We start from the raw sequence: 17,447 nt of genomic DNA on the forward strand, positions 1-17,447 counted from the left end.
AATGCCGGGCAAACTTGGGGGCATTGACCATCTTTGTGGTTACTATTGTTGTCAATATTTGTGTACAAATGGCCACTGGTATTATATTCTCTTTCATTGTGGAACATGCCATTATCTTGTTCTTCATGGTGGCGCTGCTCTTTATTTTGTGGTGGGAATCTTCTATTATAAATGTGTACAAGGGGTATGCCAATGATCATAACAGAAATCTCATTAGAAAAGGTGAAGGGAGTATGCTACAAAGACTGAAAATCTGTTTCTGGTACGTACGCCTATCAATCCAGCCCTCAGTTTATAGCTTGTAAAATCCCATTTCATGATGTCGTGAGCATGATTTGCATGATCTGTTCAATGGTTCAATGGTTCTAAAAATTTGGAGAAGTTTTATGGATGATCAATTGGATAGGACGTTTGCCTTTAAAAATTTGGATTTTTGTCCACCTACGGATATATCGAATTTCTTCTGATTATGGATGATCAATGTGGATAGTGGTAGTGGCCCAAATCGTCACTATTTTCCTTATTACTGTAGCCATTGGCTGTAGATGGCTGTTATTTGTTCAGTATTGGGTGAAGAACTTTGCAGCGACAAATGGACGTTTCAGGGCCGGCTCAACCCAGTGGCGGAGCCAGGAAAGTAAATGAGGGTGAGCCAGCTAGACAAAAACCAAGCATACAAAAATAATAATAATAATATCAAGTCTAAATAATATTAGAAATAATTAAATCTAAACAAGTACTTGTTCATAGTTGTCATCGGCAGCCTTCTTTTTCGTCATCTTTCTTCATCTTCTGAAAGCGTTGTAAGATCAACTCGGTATCAATGCTATCAAAAACTTCTTTTTCAATGTATGCTATTAAACAATCATTCAACCATTCATCTGCCATCCGATTGCATAGACGATTCTTTATGATATTCATAGCAGAAAATGCACTCTCCTCAGTGGCAGTAGCAACAGGTAAAATCAGCGCCAACTTCATCAACAAATAAACAAGTGGGTACACAATGTATTTTTTCGTCTCAACCATTTTTTGGCTAGCCCCGCTAATTCAATTTACTGCACCAAACTTAGTATCGGAACGCACATCAATAATATAATTCTTAAGCTGATCCGCTAATTCCATCTGATCTATCTCTGAAAAATTATCGGGATAAAGTTGAGCAAAACGGATCAACTTTTGCTTATCGAAAGAAACAAACGATTCACTAGGATCAAGACATGCCATACAAATAAGTAATTTTGTGTTTGCTTCATTAAACCGGTCGTTTAACTCTTGAAGTTGCAAATCAATACAGTGATAGAATAATCCAACACGATAGTAATGTAAATTGGTGTTTCCTTCTGCTTTTCGTCGAGACCTCCCTCGAGCCATATACCTCTCTTCCATATTTGGAACAACCACATCATGTTTGGCACATAGTGAAGAAACTTCAGTCAGGAGACTATCCCATCCATCATCTCTCATCGCCTGTAAGCGTACCTTTGTTATTTTAACAAGAGCCATGACATTGACAATATCTTGGTCTTCACGCTGCAAAGCCTTTAACAAATCATTGCTAATTCCGAGTATCGCTTTCATCAAATGCAAATTGAAGATAAATTCAAAAAACTGCACTGAATCCAATAATCCGTAAGCCTCACCTCTTTGTTCCGAGCTTGAACCATTTTCCACTACATTATCAAGCACATCAACTACTGAACCATAAGTGGTTATCATGCCAAGAAGTGTATAATAGTGTGAGCCCCATCAAGTGTCACCAGATCGTTTAAGACTAGTCTCTTGATTCAACCCTTTGCCACTTGAAATTTCTCCGCTTTGTAATGCTGCAACAACTCTAGCCTTCATTGCATCGCGCAACATATCCCGTCGCTTACATGAAGCTCCAACAGTATTTACCACATTAGAGAGAATACTAAAAAGGTTAGCGATTGACTCATGGTTCTTTGCAACTGATACAAGGGGCTAACCAAAGGCGATGAGCAAAATAATGAACATAAAATGCAGACTCATTCTCCTTCATTACAAGTGCTTTTAAGCCATTCAAATCATCTTGCATATTGCTGGCCCCATCATACCTTTGTCTACGCAGTCTAGATATGCTCAACCCATGCTTGGAGAACAACTCATCGATTGCATTTTTAAGTGTTACTGCACTAGTTTCCTTAACATGCACAACTCCAAAAAATCTCTCAATCACGCAACCTTTCTTGTCGACATAACACAAAACAACTGTCATTTGCTCCTTAATTGATATATCACGTGTTTCATCAACTAAAATAGCAAATAATGAATTTCCATAATCTTTTAGAATAACATTTGTAGTTTCCACAGCAGCCGAATTCACAATATCTTTTTGGATATCAGGTGAGGTCAATTTCCGATTTTTAGAAGCATTATCAAGAACTTTCTTAATGACTTCATTATGATATTTCAGAAACCGTATAAGTTCAAGAAAATTACCTTTATTGATCGACTCATCTGATTCATCATGGCCACGGAAAGTTAAACCTTGTCTCAAAAGAAACCTAATGCAATCAGTTATTCAGTTAGGTGTATTCGATAATCCCTTCGAACTTGGTCAGATTGTCTGTGAAGAAATGTCTCGATATGCTGCTTTTGATTTAACAAAACCTGTGCTGCCCTGTAAGCAATATTATGAGCACTATTTGGTCCTCCAATGTGCTCTTTTAATTTGGTTTTCCTTTCCCAATTAGTAAACCCCTTGTGAGAAAAAGCATCCCCACCTCCTTGTGCCCCCTTATTAGGTTTAAAGAGATAACAATATAGACAAAACGCGGCATCCTCGTGAATATTATATTCCAACCAACTAAACTCCTCATACCACTCTTTTTGAAAGTGTCGGATTCTCTTACCTCTTGTTCTTGGAGGAAAAACATGATTAGGCTGGCAAGGACCCCTAAGCAAATATGCTCTTCTCACCGAGTCTTGATCATTAGGATGATAATCTGAAATCTTTTTCCTCAGTGCAGGGTCTCCCTGAAGACTAGACAAGTCAAGTTCTTCACGTTGAACCCTATTTGACGTGGGTTGTTCAACACCACCATCATCAGTTTCTTGGTGACTTCGCTTTGAGGAGGATCCTACTTCAACACTAGCAACATTATTTGTGTTATTAGGTGGCTGAGTGGGTTGAGCGGGCAACGACTTTCCTTTGATCAAATACTTTAACATATCTGTTTAAATAATTAAAATAAATCATTAATCAACTGAATTGAAATTGCACTAATTAAAATAAACCACCAATGTTATTATGATATTCACAAAATAAAATTAAATAAAAATATGTGGTTTAATGAATTTACAAAAGAATACAAAAAAATTTAAAAACATGGTTTAGGAATCAACATGAAAAGATAAAAAATAAGACAAGAAATTTAATAATATTAGGCTTACCTAGAAGACTTTAGAATAAAGAGGCAAAGAGTCAAAGTCGAGTACGGTCTCGAGGTTTTTGTTTCGGTGGTTGTTTGTCTTGGGGTATTGGGGTTTTTTTTTGTTTCGGTGGTTGTTTGTCTTGGGATATTGGGGTTTTTTGTTTCGGTGTGTGTGCTGTGTTTGTTTTTTAATTTTGTCTTTTTGTGGGTTATGGGTTTGGGTTTTTAGTTTGAGGCAATTAGGCAAATACTGTTGAGTAATGCTATGACGGTATTCTTAAATTTGTCCCGACTCGTGAGAAAGTGAAGTACGATGGACTTTAGTCTTTCATACTGTTGAGTCCTTTTTTGTTACTGCTTTTTAGTTTCAGCCAAACACTTAAAAATAAAACTTTTTTTTTTTTGTTTTGCCGAAAGTTGAGGGTGAGCCAGGGCGTACCCTGGGCCCCCCCCTGGCTCAACCCAAAATGTGGCTTTAGGCGAGGCCTTTATTTCCAGGCCATTTATAATCACCAAAAAAATTCACTATATATTCACAATTTTATTATAAATTAATAGCAAAAATCTAGTATTATGACTCAAATCGAACGAAAAAACAACAAAAACGTAACCACATAAAACATAAAAATTATAAATAAATAAATAAATAGATTCAGATTGAAATAAATAAAAAAAAAAAAAATCAAATTTCACAAAAACTGCGAGTATTAGATGATGAATTGATGATTAACCGTTTAGAACTCAAAACTGAAATTGACAAATGGTTAAACTTGAAATTGGTGAAATAGAACAAGTGAGAGAGAAAGATTTCATGAAAGAAGTGTAATGACAATTTATTTAATTAAGACAGTTTAATTAAGAGAGAGAAGAAGAAAATGCATAGAATGTGGAGAATCTTTCACTAAACGTGAGATTTCCCATTTGTTTTTATTTTTCCAATGAAACAATCTGATTAAATGAGCACACTCCTACAAAAACTGAAATTACTACGCGCTTGTAGCCACTGGATTCATATTAATACATCGAGATGTCATTTGTGCGGTGGACTATTGGATTATATACACTCCACATTAATTCACTCCGAAATTTAGTGCGTTGATAGAAAACCCATTTGAAAACAAATTGACTATCATATCCTTTTTTGGTGTATTTTTCTTTATAAAATTAGATAATAATAAACAAATATGCTGATAAATTAGGAAATATGAGACCTTCCAAATTTGAGGCCTTAGGCGGCCGCCTAAGTCGCCTAAGGGCTGAGTCGGCACTGGGACGTTTGTTTCTATTTAGCCAAGGGAGCCAAGGAGTACTTGGCATATCAACATTACTAACTTATAAATGGCATTTTCTTCCTTTCTACCTGAGACAATTACCTAAACCATTCACTTTAATCCTTAAATATGTAACCACCATGTTGGCCATCATAATTTTTACGTTGGTTGTAGCATTATACATGCCAATAGTCAGATTTAGCATATTGCTGGCACATTTCCGTAGAGAGGATGAGATGCATGTTGTCTCACTCTAAGTTACCTAGAAGTTACTGGGTAGAAGCAATGCGCACAGCCGTATATGTGATCAACCTATTGCCTTCGAAGCCTCTTAATAGTGATTATCCAAAGAGAGTATAGTCAGGCAGAGATGTTGCTTATGGATACTTGAAGGTATTTGGGTGCAGAGAATTTGTTCATATTTCAAAGGATGAGAGATCCAAACTTGATGACAAAGCTAAGAAGTGTATTTTTCTGGGTTATGGGGATGAGAAGTTTGGCTACAAACTTTATGATCCGATTAACAAGAAGGTAATCCGAAGTCGAGATGTTGTGTTCTTGGAAGACTAAACCATAGCAGACTTTGAGGATGGTGAGAAGCTAAAAGCTTTCACTAATGATCTTGTTAATTCATAACCAGAAGTTCATACTATGAAACGTGCAGAAAGCATTGAAAATGCAGAGAACCATGAGTTTGAAGCTCATGATGATGATCATATTACTCATGATAGGATAGAACCTATTGATATAGAAGATGTAGATGAAGTGCATGAACCACCACCTGAGCAAGCAGAAGTGCATCTGTTTCGACCCCCACCTACGTGGCAAACGTCTATTAGTAGGGTTCTCTATTTTATTCGTTTAATTGACAGGGCTAAAGCCCAATTTGCAATACCATGGATCAATGTACAGGCCCATTAACTCATGTGTCTAAGGTTGAACCTTAGTCATATGACTTGCCACTAATGTACATTAATTTATGTCCAGATTCATTTCTTATCAAAGAGATGATTATCAATTGAGAGTTATATTCAATTACAATTACTTGAGTTACAAGTAGTCTCTACTCTACCTATATAAATATCAAACTATTTTTTATACAGAACTACGTTCTTGAGACTTGATCCCATCGATAATTTGGGTACATAGCCAATCGCAAGGTACAGTCTCATTATTCTCCCGATCAACATCACTTTTCTAACTATTTTTCTATGTTCTTCATTTCTTTCGTCAACACTTAGTGTTTTGATCATATTTGGTCGAAACATAATTGGCGTCGTCTGCGGTTCTTATTCAACACCCTCGATTACGTTCTGTGAAAGTTATGACGCATACTCGAAGAGCTCAAGGTCCTGATGTAATTACTGACAATCATCACAAATAGGATGGTCAAGGTCAACTTGGCGATAACGGACTAATACCTCCTAATACTATCGTTCCACTAATGTGCCAAATTCTTCAGCGCGAGGTTATTGGCTCTGATGATTCTCCATCATCTGATGCGGATAATGTCAGTCTCTGTCTCGCAAAGCACTTCTTAAAAAATTCAAGAATGTCTGAAAACAGAACAACTACTACAAGCGTCGTCTGAAACGATTCACTCTACTCGCAGATGATGTTGTATCTGTCACACCACAATGTAACACACATCAACGACATGATAATGTGTGGGATCGTTTAAGTGGTGAGTATGAGATTCACGATATTCGCAACAGCCATCAATGAGTTCCAAGTAATAGGAACATAATTCCCCGACCTCTGCCGAGACCCGGTCACATTCTCGGTAGGCAAGGTAATACTACTAACCGTCCGACTACACCCCATAGTCCTATGGATTATCGGCCAGTCCTGAGGAATTTTGGTGACGAACAGAATAATGGTCACACTCATGATCGAAACAATCAATTTCGAGAAATACCTCAGCGACACGATTATTATCATTCTGAAGGATATCCTACTTGTAGGAACTGTTATGGTTGCATCGAATGATTTACAAACTGTGAGAACCCATGCGCAGCGGAATAAAGGGTGTCAACGATTTTGGTTAGAAATCATACCTTAGATCAGCTGTGATTTCTATGAGAATCCAAGTTCTATGAATCAGCAACCTCTTGATCTTCTGTTGTATTCATATCCTTAGAATGGACGTTGTGTGGGCAACGATCTTCCAGCCCTTTCTTTCTTTCTTGGCCTCTCTCACTCTCTTAGTTTAGAACCGAATTTAGGAACTAACTTTTCTTGAGCAAAACCCGAGTATTTCGGCCAGAGAAAGAGGGGTTTCTTTATATAGGCTACAACAGGGACCATGAGGAGAAATTAGGGTTAGGTCTCCTGACGGGATTGGGCTTCCCATGTTCGCCCAGAACACACGACCCAAGTCCGTCAACAAATAGCTTATTCCACTAAAGACCATTGTTGCACTATTGCCATAATCCCAAAATTACGTTTATGGACTCCATATTATATGCTCGTTGATCTCCCCGTGTTTAAGATATCAAATTCTCGTTGATTAAGTCAAGTTACTGACAACTACATTAATCAACTTCTTATGCCCTTGAGTAGTACCATTCAACCTCATTGTCATGTCGCATTAAATCCACCTACATGGTTTACATGACAATCCTTATGAGCTCCTCAAGGGGACATCATCAGCCCTACTTCCTGCGGGTCACGGATTCCTTCTAGAATCAACAACACGCCTTACATACAATGTCATTACCCAATCCATCGAGTTTGTTTATTCACAAATGAATCTCACTTATTGATGATTTAAAGCAATGTACAATGCACGTAAGTGCCCGTTATTATATTAAGATTAAGAGGACAAACACCCATAATAACATAGGTGTTTGTTCTCTTATATAGTTAGTATAAAGAGAAACAACCTCACTTGGTCCTGTTCAATACACACAAAGTGTACTAGTGTAATCATGTAGTCAAGATAGACTAATACCAGATTATACTACAACCGTACCAATGGTTTATCCAAATCCATCTAGGTTGTGAACGTTTACTTATACTTTATAAGGTACTGATGATATGATCTTCTGTGTGTCACCACACACCATATCATCTACAACATAAAGTATTAGACGCATGCATAACTAATAACATATATAATATGCATAACATTTGCCCATATGATTCTCATTCAAAATATAAAGAATTATAGTTAATACAAAAATAATGCTTTTAGTATATAACCATATCAGTACTGCAGTCACACCATACCGTCCACAATCATCTTGACACAGTCACGACGAATCTTCATCGTTTTCTTCTCGTTCCCATAGGCATCATCGTGCCTATGATTACGAGCCAGCAGATATGGATCTGATGACTCATCAACGTGTTAGAGAAATAATTAAAAAAGCTATTCTGGACAGCGATCCTTTTGAATCGACACTAGAGAATCTGGCAGTTGAAGATGGTATTTTGGACAAATTTTCTCTCGCCGTCCAATGGGCTACTCATAACAAAGACTTCAAATAACCAGAGTTTGATCAATATGATGATGTCGAGGGCTACCCTATGCTTTATGTGATTAATTTCATGAACAAACTGGTTTTATTGGTAGGTGATGATGCTTTAAAATGCAAACTTTTCCCTTTTACATTAAAAGGGGAAGCGTTGGTATGGTTTAGCGAATTACCCTTGCGATCTATTCGTCGGTTCAAGGACTTGACCGAAAAGTTTTCAAAACGTTTTCATCATAATCTAAAACGTCCAAATGGTGTTTGAGTTCTTTTCAACATCAAGCAACAATGTGATGAAACTCTCCGTAGTTTTGTCACTCATTTTCGCCAAGCTGCACCTGAGATTTCCGAGCAGTCTAATCTAATGGTGGTCTACGCTTTTAAAGAAGCTATCTTATTTGATAAAGATGGGTTGTACAACTCTCTTGTTCAGGACATTCCATCTTCCCGACGTGCGTTATACTAACGAGTTCAACAGTTTATCAATCTTGAGGACGACACGGCTGCTCGAACTTCTCGTGACAACGATAAGAACGGAAAGGATTTCAATGATCATCAAAACAAACAGAAGAATTCGACTTTTGGTCAACAGCAACCCAGTCAGAAGCCTCCATATAAGAAAGAAGACTCCACGAGCAGGATCGGAAAGCCTTTTACTAATTTTGAATTAACTCCGCTTAATACTAAGTATGTGGTAGTTTACGACAAAATTAAGGATAAAAGTCTGCTCACTCCGCCGTTTCCCCTACGCGGTGACACTAAAACAACTCGTGATAAATCGTTATGGTACAAATTTCATAATGATTATGGTCATGAGATTGAGAATTGTCAGTCTTTGCGGGGAAGAATTGAAAAGCTTGTGCAGAATGGGAAACTTGATCAATATGTGCAGAAAAAAGTGACAACTTAAGCTTTAACTGTAACCGATCACAATGTCATTAAGGTTGGACATGCCGTCATTGATTCATTGTCCAATATACAGCAGAAAAATGTTCGTCGTTCTAAAGTGAAATATCTTTCTAATTTTTACAAAGTTAACGGGATCAATTTCGTGGAAGGTTTTCGTACAGAGACTATTGAAAACGAACAATTTGTAGGAACCGTTATGGTTGCACCGAATGATTTACGAACTGCGAACACCCACGCGCAGCGGAATAAGGGGTGTCCACGATTTTGGTTAGAAATGTACCTTTAGATCGGCTAAGATAACTCTGATAATCCAAGCTCTACGACTCCGAATCAACCTTTTGATCTTCTATTGTACTCCTATCAATGGAATGGACGTTGTGTGGGCAACAATCTACCACCATCTTCTTTCTCTCTTGGCCTCTCTCACTCACAAAATTGGAACCGCTTTCTGGATCTATTTTTCTTGAGCAAAACCTTGATTTTTCTTGTGTAGAAAACGGCCAGAGAAAGAGGTTTCTATTTATAGGCTACAACATGGACCATGAGGAGAAATTAGGATTGGGCCTCCTGACTGGCTTGGGCTTCCCATGTTCGCCCAGAACACATGGCCCAAGTCCGTCAACGAATGGCTTATTCTACTAAAGGTCATTGTTGCTCTACCGCCCTAATCCCAAATTATGTGTTACGTTTATAGGCTCTATATTATATGCTCGTTGATCTCCCCGTGTTTAAGATATCGAATGCCCGTTGATTAAGTCAAGTTACTGACAACTACATTAATCAACTTCTTATGTCCTTGAGTAGTACCACTCAACCTCATTGTCATGTCGGATTAAATCCACCTGCAGGGTTTATATGACAATCTTTATGAGCTCCTCAAAGGGACATCATCAACCCGACTTCCTGTAGGTTACGGATTCCTTTTATAATCAACATCACACCTTATATACAATGTCATTACCCAATCCATCGAGTTTGTCGATTCACAAATGAATCTCACTCATTGATAATTTAAAGCAATGTACAATGCACGTAAGTGCCCGTTATTATATCCGGATTAAGAGAACAAACACCTCTGATATTATGGATGTGAACGTTATTATATCCGGATTAAGAGGACAAACATCCATAATAACAGAGGTGTTTGTTCTCTTATATAGTCAGTATAAAGAGAAACAACCTCACTTGGTCCTGTTCAATACACACAAAGTGTACTAGTGTAATCCTGTGGTCAAGATAGACTAATACCAGATTATACTACAACATTACCAATGGTTTGTCCAAATCCATCTAGGTTGTGAACGTTTACTTATACTTTACAAGGTACTGATGATATGTACTTCTGTGTATCACCACACACCATATCATCTACAATATAAAGTATTAAACACATGCATATAACTAATAACATATATAATATGCATAACATTTGCCCATATGATTCTCATTCAAAATATAAAGAATTAGAGTTAATATAAAAGTAATGCTTTTAGTATATAACCCTATCACCATTGTGTTTCACTGACCAAGATCTAATAGGAGTGCATATTCCTTATTATGATGTTGTTGTGATAACTGCATATATCAGCTGTATGCACTTACAACGTATAATGATCGACATTGAGAAGTTAGTGCGTTTGGGTTTTGATGCTTCAAATAATGAGGCCGAGTACGAAGCTGTCATTTACGGCTTGCGCACTGCTCTTCACCTCGGGGCAACTAAGTTACAATTATTCACAGATTCTAAGTTAGTTGCTAGCCAGTTTGGGGGATCGTATGCAGCTCATGACGAGAGAATGGCGGCTTATTTGGACTTAATTCGTCGGATTGCTCGAAATTTTGAATCTATCAGTATTGTGCAACGTCCGCATCATGATGTGCGACATACTAACTCTCTCGCATGTTTATCCGCGGCAGTTAACTCAGATGAGCCTCGCCAGATTACCATTGAATTTCAAAAGGAGCCGAGTATCGATTTGTCCATCGAGGATTTGCGCAATTTGTACATCACTCAGAGTTGTTTTTTCGTCCAGACATTTTCTGACGAATCACGTCATGCCAATTTGATATCTCCTGTGTTGTACTCGGAAGCGCAAGCGTGATCTTGATAATCAAGCTGTCGTTGCAGAGAAAACACTTGATCCACAACTTACGCTATCAGATGACCCCAATGATCTTGTCAATGATATTGTCTCGGTCCACACCGACGATGATCATGAAGCTAACAATGCTCCAAAAGTTTTTGATATAGAGCTAAGTTTTTCGCTTACGCCTTGTGACAAGGATGATTGACATCTTCCTTATATCACATATTTACATGATCACATCTTGCCTCCTGATCATAAAGTGGGTGATCATGTCAAATGCGATGCTTGGAAATATTGTCTCATCTCGACTTCGGACGGTCTTTTGCAACTTTATCGTAAAGGCACAAGTCTTAACCCTATGCTTCGTTGTTTCAGCAGAGCTGAAGGTTTACTCATCATCGCGGAATTCATTCAGGCCTATGTGGAAACCACTCCCAGGGGCGAAGTCTCGTTTATAGAGCAATGACACAAGGGTACTGGTGGCCATACATGCAAAAGGATGCTAAGCGTTTGTCTGGGAAGTGTGTTCCTTGTCAGAAATATGCTAATATGGGAACTCTTCCAGCGACGGAACTTCATCCAATCTTGAGCCCTTGGCCGTTTGCGAAGTGGGATCTTGACATTGTCAGTCCTCTTCCGAAAGCTCCTGACAGTGTTCGTTTCTTACTCGTCGCAACTGATTATTTTACCAAGTTGGCTAAAGTTGTGCCCTTAGCCCAGATCCATGCTTCAGATGTTAAAAAGTTCTTATGGCGTGACATTGTTTGTCGTTTCGGTATTCCAACATCATTGACTTCCGATAATGGTAGGGCTGCAGACGGATAGTTTCGGATTCGGATATGCCTACATCCGAATCCGAATCCGAAATTTATTACTAACATCCGAATCCGAATCCGAATCCGACCGGATGTGTAAAATAATATCCGAATCCGATATCCGATATCCGAATCGGATATCGGATAATATCCGATCCGATCACTAAACATGGGCTTTTGGGCTTTCGTGATTTCGTGATGGGCTTATCACCTGGTACAGTCCGAATCATGTTCTAAATTAACCTATTAAAAACTGCATCAGTACCTTATTCATCAAAATCAACCTATTAAACACTAAATTAACATTAGGGTTCTGTTAAACAAACTTCTAACTTAAACAAACTTCTAACTGCAGCGAGCACCCTTAACATTAACATAGCGGTTCTGTTAAACAAACTTCAAGTCTTCAACAATTCAACCTCTTAATTAAGAAAATACTTCTAACTTAAGAAAATACCCTCATAACCTATTACAAACATAAAAATCTATTACAAACTAGAGATCATCTCTATTACATAACATAGAAATCTGGTCCCCATACAACACTTTTCGCATCCAAAACGGTTCCAATCAATTAACACATTAACACCTGCATAGAGGTAAAATCACAACCAACTCATTTAGAGATTATATTTGAAAATAAATAATTAAATACTTCACGAAAACATAAAGAAACATATGTATCACTAATTACTTAAAAAAGTAGACAAGATATAAATTAACCTTACTAGTCTTATTCTTACCTTGTTTCATAGTGTCGAGACTAAAAGTTGTTCTATCACAAGTCAAGCATCCAAGCCAACAATCGGTACTAATGCATAAATGAATTAAGATATAAATAAAGTTAGACATGATGTAATTCTTGAATATATATATATTCTTAAACAAAGTTCAAGAGAAGGAAATTACCATTAAGTTTAGGCAACCAATCCTTCAAACATACCAACGCCTCCACAGAATCAACACCCAATGATGAACGAGAGTCGGTAATTATTCTACCACCGGAACTAAATGCAGATTCTCAAGCAACACTTTCGACCACGAGGAAACTAGAAGATCACGTGCCATCCTTGCTAATATAGGAAACTTCGACCATTGTTTTTCCACCAAATCAATATGTCACAACCTTTCCCATTAGCATCAAATGGGAATAAATCTTCTTCTAGATACTTCTCAAACTCTGTTTTTGAACTTTTGAACTTTCGAGCGTTGTTTCGGTGAAATTTTGGAAACCTTCATCCATCTTAGAACTCCCTTGGTCACCAGAAAATGAATTCAACAAACTAGAAGATGATCCGACATCAACCATAGAAGAATCGGACATTGCATACATGGTGTACAACTCATTCAAAGAATTTTTCACATCTTCTTCTTGTGTAGACTCCTTACCATAAATCATAGTAAAGGCATACTCAATAAACTCCATCTTATAACAAGGATCAAGTATAACACAAAAACTCATCAATAAATTACATTCACTCCAATATTTATCAAATTTTTCTTTCATAGCCTTTGCCATATCACGGATATAATAAAAATCAGAGTCTAACCACTCAAGAATATCATGATGAATATCACAAACATATTTAAAATGCAAATTTGCAGTTGGGTATTGGGCCGAGAAAATGAAGTGTAGCATCATTGAAAACTTTCAAACACTCACAAATTTTAGTTCCCATTTCCCACTCTTCAGGAGAAGGTAAATGCTTATAGTCGGAAGCTAACTCTGCCAAACGCTCAAAGGCTCTACGCACTCGGATGGCACTACAGAGCATGTCATAAGTAGAGTTCCATCTTGTAGGAACATCCATAGAAACCCCTTTCCCAGTTAACCTTGTCTGAGCTAATGCATTCAAAAACTTTTCATGCCTACTCTGAGAATTCTTGCCATACCTAGCACTCTCTCGAATCTTAACAATAAAAGGAGCAATCACATTCAATCCATCTTGCACAATAAGATTTAAAATATGGGCACTACATCTTATATGAAACAAACTACCATCAAGACATAAAACCCCTTTCCTCTTAAGCCAATCCTTGAGCTCCACTACCATAGTATTATTGTTAGAAGCATTATCAACGGTTATAGCAAATAACTTTCTATCAACATTCCATGCCAACGCTTGAGCCTTAATAACCTCACTAAAAACAACACCACTATGTGGCGTAGGAACAGTAAGATAAGCAATGATTTTTTTTCGCAACACCCACTCATCATCAATATAATGACAAGTAACACAACAATAACCAATATTTTGATAGTCAGGGGTCCACATATCAGTTGTAAAACTAACTTTTGATGGCAACTTATCAAAAAAATCTTGTAACTCAGTTCTTGACTCATTGTAAAGTTGCATGACATCCTCTCGAACAGTGGTTCTTGAGACCCATTTGAACATAGGACAAATACCATTTATGAAAACTCTAAAGTATTCATGCTCAGCCATAAGAAAAGGGTAATCATGCTTAGCAACCATGCGTGCAAAGTCAAGTCTACTTGTGCGTGGGTCATATTTCCAACTTGCTAATTTTGGAGCTTCATTTGCTAAATGAATTACACAAAAAGCTTTTGACCCGAAGTAGAACGTTTTTTATCTTGCAAACTTTCAAATGATTTCTCAAATCGTAGTACCCAACTTACTACTAGGATCAAAACTCTTTTGCAATGTTTACAATAAGCTTTAGAGGTTCCATCTCCTAATTTTTAATTTCAAACTCTAGCCACACTTTTGAACGCTTACCTTTCAATGGATCGAAGACTTTCAGAGAGTCGTTTCTTCATCCGACGATATACTAGCAGCAGCAGTATCGGCATCAATAGGCGTAGGCTCGTTGATAGGCGTATGACTCACACTACCACTAGGTGAAGGAGCTGATGCAGCACTGCTTGGGGTTGGGGTAGCCATTTCCACCTAGATAATACAATAAATAGAGTCAATATCAAATGGTTTAACTGTTGTACGTTTGTTATTACACATTTGCCACATTCTTACAACTATATCAGAGAGTAATTGGGTTGACTTTCACAATAACAAACACTTGTTTAAATCATTAAGGGCATACCAATATGTTAAATGCATTAATAACAACACAAGACAAGAATGGCAAATATTAAAAAGGTATAGTTTATAAGATTACTGGCAGTCCCAATGCCCGAAAGCAACCGGACTTGTAGATGGTTCTCAAAATGTGCATAGAATAGATATCACGGGCATTGAGAGCTGATGTAATTTAATCAGGTCTCTACTATTAGTCATCTAAAAGTGTAAAATGTAAAGTAGTATATAAACAAAGACGAGGTGTATCTTGACAAAGAAAGGCAACAATGGCGGATGAGAGAGCAAGAAATGAAGAAAGCCATATTTAGCCATGCCTTCGAGAGACCAACGAAAGTATTAGCAATGCCAAACATTAATCTCGGAGAAGCATGCATTCCTCTTCCGAAATCGTCAATTTGCAGACCACAACCTCGATAATCGCGAGAAGACGGATCGAACGGCAGATAATGGCTTGTCAACGACGGTCCTAGTCAAATTGGGATTCAAATTGAAACGAGACGAGGGGAAAGTATTGAGCAGCTTAAGAGAAAAGACAAATTTGCAAGATTTGAATGGTGTGTATGTGTTTAATGTTGCAAAAACAGAGGATCTTCACAAGCTGACAAAAACGAAAGGAAGAGATTTAAAATCGTTTAACAAACTAGTGGTTCTCTGATTTAAAATCGTTTAACAAACTGGTGGTTCTCTGATTTAAAATCGTTTATACAAGTAGCACTGATTTAAAATCGTTTACTGATGGTTCTAGAAGATGTGTTTGGGACGAGTGTAGTAAAGACATACCTTTGCGTGTTGAAGAGTGGTGGTGCTTTGAGGAAGAAGAAGAGGAGCGGTGGTGGCTGGTGGTGCGTTGAGACTTTGAGGGGATTTTGAGATTTGAGAATTTGAGTGGTGGTTGCGGGTTGCGGCGCTGAGATTCTGAGAATTGAGAATTGAGAGAAAGAAAAAAAACCCTAAACTAAATTAAATTTGTATTTATATTTTATAGTTTTAATATAATAATATATTTATATTAATTAAATCGGATTCGGATATTATCCGACGGATAGTACCAGCATCCGTATCCGTATCCGAAATCTGTTCGGATGTGAAAATTTATCCGAATCCGAATCCGATATCCGAAAATTTCGGATAATATCCTATTTTTCGAATACGAATACGAATCGGATTCGGATATTCGGCTATCCATCTGCACCCCTAGATAATGGCAAACAATTTGATGCTAAAGAAATTCAACAATTTTGTTCTAACTTGAAGATTAGTCACAATTTCTCGGCACCGTACCATCCTCAAGCTAATAGACAAGCTGAAGCTACTAACAAATCCATTCTTGCAATGCTCAAGCGACGACTTCAACAGGCCAATGGAAATTGGGTTAAGGAACTTCCTACGATTATGTGGGCTTACCGAACCACACCTAAGCATTCAACGGGATTTTCTCCATTTAATTTTGCTTACAGTACGGAAGCGGTCTTGCCTACAGAGTTAATGACTCCAACCACACAAACTTCTGCAGTGGAATTGGAGTCGAATGATCAAGCACTTGCTCAAGTCAAAACCTTGATAGATGAGATGAGAGATGTTAGTCTTCAACAGTTAATTCGTTATCAAGCTGATATGAAACAAAAATATGATAAGAAAATTTGACTTAAAGTGTTTGAGAAAGATGACTGGGTACTCTATCAAAAGACAAGGTTGATAGATTCCGGTAAATTTGGAGAAAACTGGACATGTCCATACATCATTGATCGCCCCGCCACCAAAGGATCTTATTTTCTCTGAGATTTAGATGAGACTGTTCTCGATAAGCCGTGGAATGCGTTTCATCTGCACAAGTTCTATAAGTAGATTTTAGTTGTTTTCCCGTTATCCTAGAAAAAAAATATACAATCTTTAGTTTGTTTCTAGTTCAGTCATTTATTTTTCGTTATTATCTTTGCATTTTTCAAGACTCAGTAATCAATAAAGAAGTAACTCCTTCACTTCAGTTCCAATGGTATTATTTTCGTTCTAGCGAACCTTATTATCACTACGACAAAATCTAACGAAGTTACCATGTTTAGCTTCGTTAGCCTAAGTTTGAACGTTTTTACGCTCACTTAGTTCGTTACTATCGTTACGATAAAATCTGACGAAGTTAGCACGTTTAATTTCGTCAGTCTAAGTTTGAACGCTTTTACGCTCGCTTAGTTCGTTACTATCGCTACGACAAAATCTAACGAAATTACCACGTTTAATTTCGTCAGTCTAAGTTTGAACGCTTTTACGCTCGCTTAGTTCGTTACTATCACTACGACAAAATCTGACGAAATTACTACGTTTAGCTTCGTCAATCTATGTTTGAACGCTTTTACACTCGCTTAGTCCGTTACTATCGTTACGACAAAATCTGATGAAGTTACCACGTTTAATTTCGTCAGTCTAAGTTTGAACGT

The 17,447-nt window shown here is 37.5% G+C and overlaps 2 protein-coding genes and 1 long non-coding RNA gene across 3 annotated transcripts; all 3 read right to left on the reverse strand.

Moving 5' to 3' along the window:
• Nucleotides 1-1,050: 1,050 nt before the first annotated feature.
• Nucleotides 1,051-1,719, reverse strand: LOC147505198 (uncharacterized). Its single transcript, XM_086605489.1, has one exon. The coding sequence runs from the start codon at nucleotides 1,717-1,719 to the stop codon at nucleotides 1,051-1,053; it is 669 nt and encodes a 222-aa protein (XP_086461615.1).
• Nucleotides 1,720-1,936: 217 nt separating this feature from the next.
• On the reverse strand, nucleotides 1,937-3,195 carry LOC147505199 (uncharacterized). Its single transcript, XM_086605490.1, has 3 exons — nucleotides 2,944-3,195; nucleotides 2,630-2,760; nucleotides 1,937-2,528 (listed from the first exon to the last, which is right to left on the reverse strand). Exons 1-3 carry the CDS (start codon nucleotides 3,193-3,195, stop codon nucleotides 1,937-1,939), a joined length of 975 nt encoding a protein of 324 aa, XP_086461616.1.
• A 9,109-nt stretch (nucleotides 3,196-12,304) lies between these two features.
• On the reverse strand, nucleotides 12,305-14,870 carry LOC147505200 (uncharacterized). Its single transcript, XR_015220555.1, has 3 exons — nucleotides 12,866-14,870; nucleotides 12,700-12,767; nucleotides 12,305-12,545 (listed from the first exon to the last, which is right to left on the reverse strand). It is a non-coding gene; the product is annotated as an uncharacterized LOC147505200 (long non-coding RNA).
• Nucleotides 14,871-17,447: the final 2,577 nt, after the last annotated feature.

The sequence above is a fragment of the Coptis chinensis genome, chromosome 4, assembly GCF_015680905.1.
Source record: "Coptis chinensis isolate HL-2020 chromosome 4, ASM1568090v1, whole genome shotgun sequence".
NCBI classification, from domain to species: domain Eukaryota; kingdom Viridiplantae; phylum Streptophyta; class Magnoliopsida; order Ranunculales; family Ranunculaceae; genus Coptis; species Coptis chinensis.

What these genes read in the sequence shown, in the direction of transcription:
- LOC147505198 (XM_086605489.1), bottom strand. Translation starts at nt 1,719, where the DNA reads ATGATAACCACTTATGGTTCAGTAGTTGATGTGCTTGATAATGTAGTG.
- LOC147505199 (XM_086605490.1), bottom strand. Translation starts at nt 3,195, where the DNA reads ATGTTAAAGTATTTGATCAAAGGAAAGTCGTTGCCCGCTCAACCCACT. An exon ending in ATCCTAATGATCAAGACTCG is followed by an intron (nt 2,761 to 2,943) that starts GTGAGAAGAGCA and finishes AAACCTAATAAG; the next exon opens with GGGGCACAAGGAGGTGGGGA. An exon ending in TACAGGGCAGCACAGGTTTT is followed by an intron (nt 2,529 to 2,629) that starts GTTAAATCAAAA and finishes TGATTGCATTAG; the next exon opens with GTTTCTTTTGAGACAAGGTT.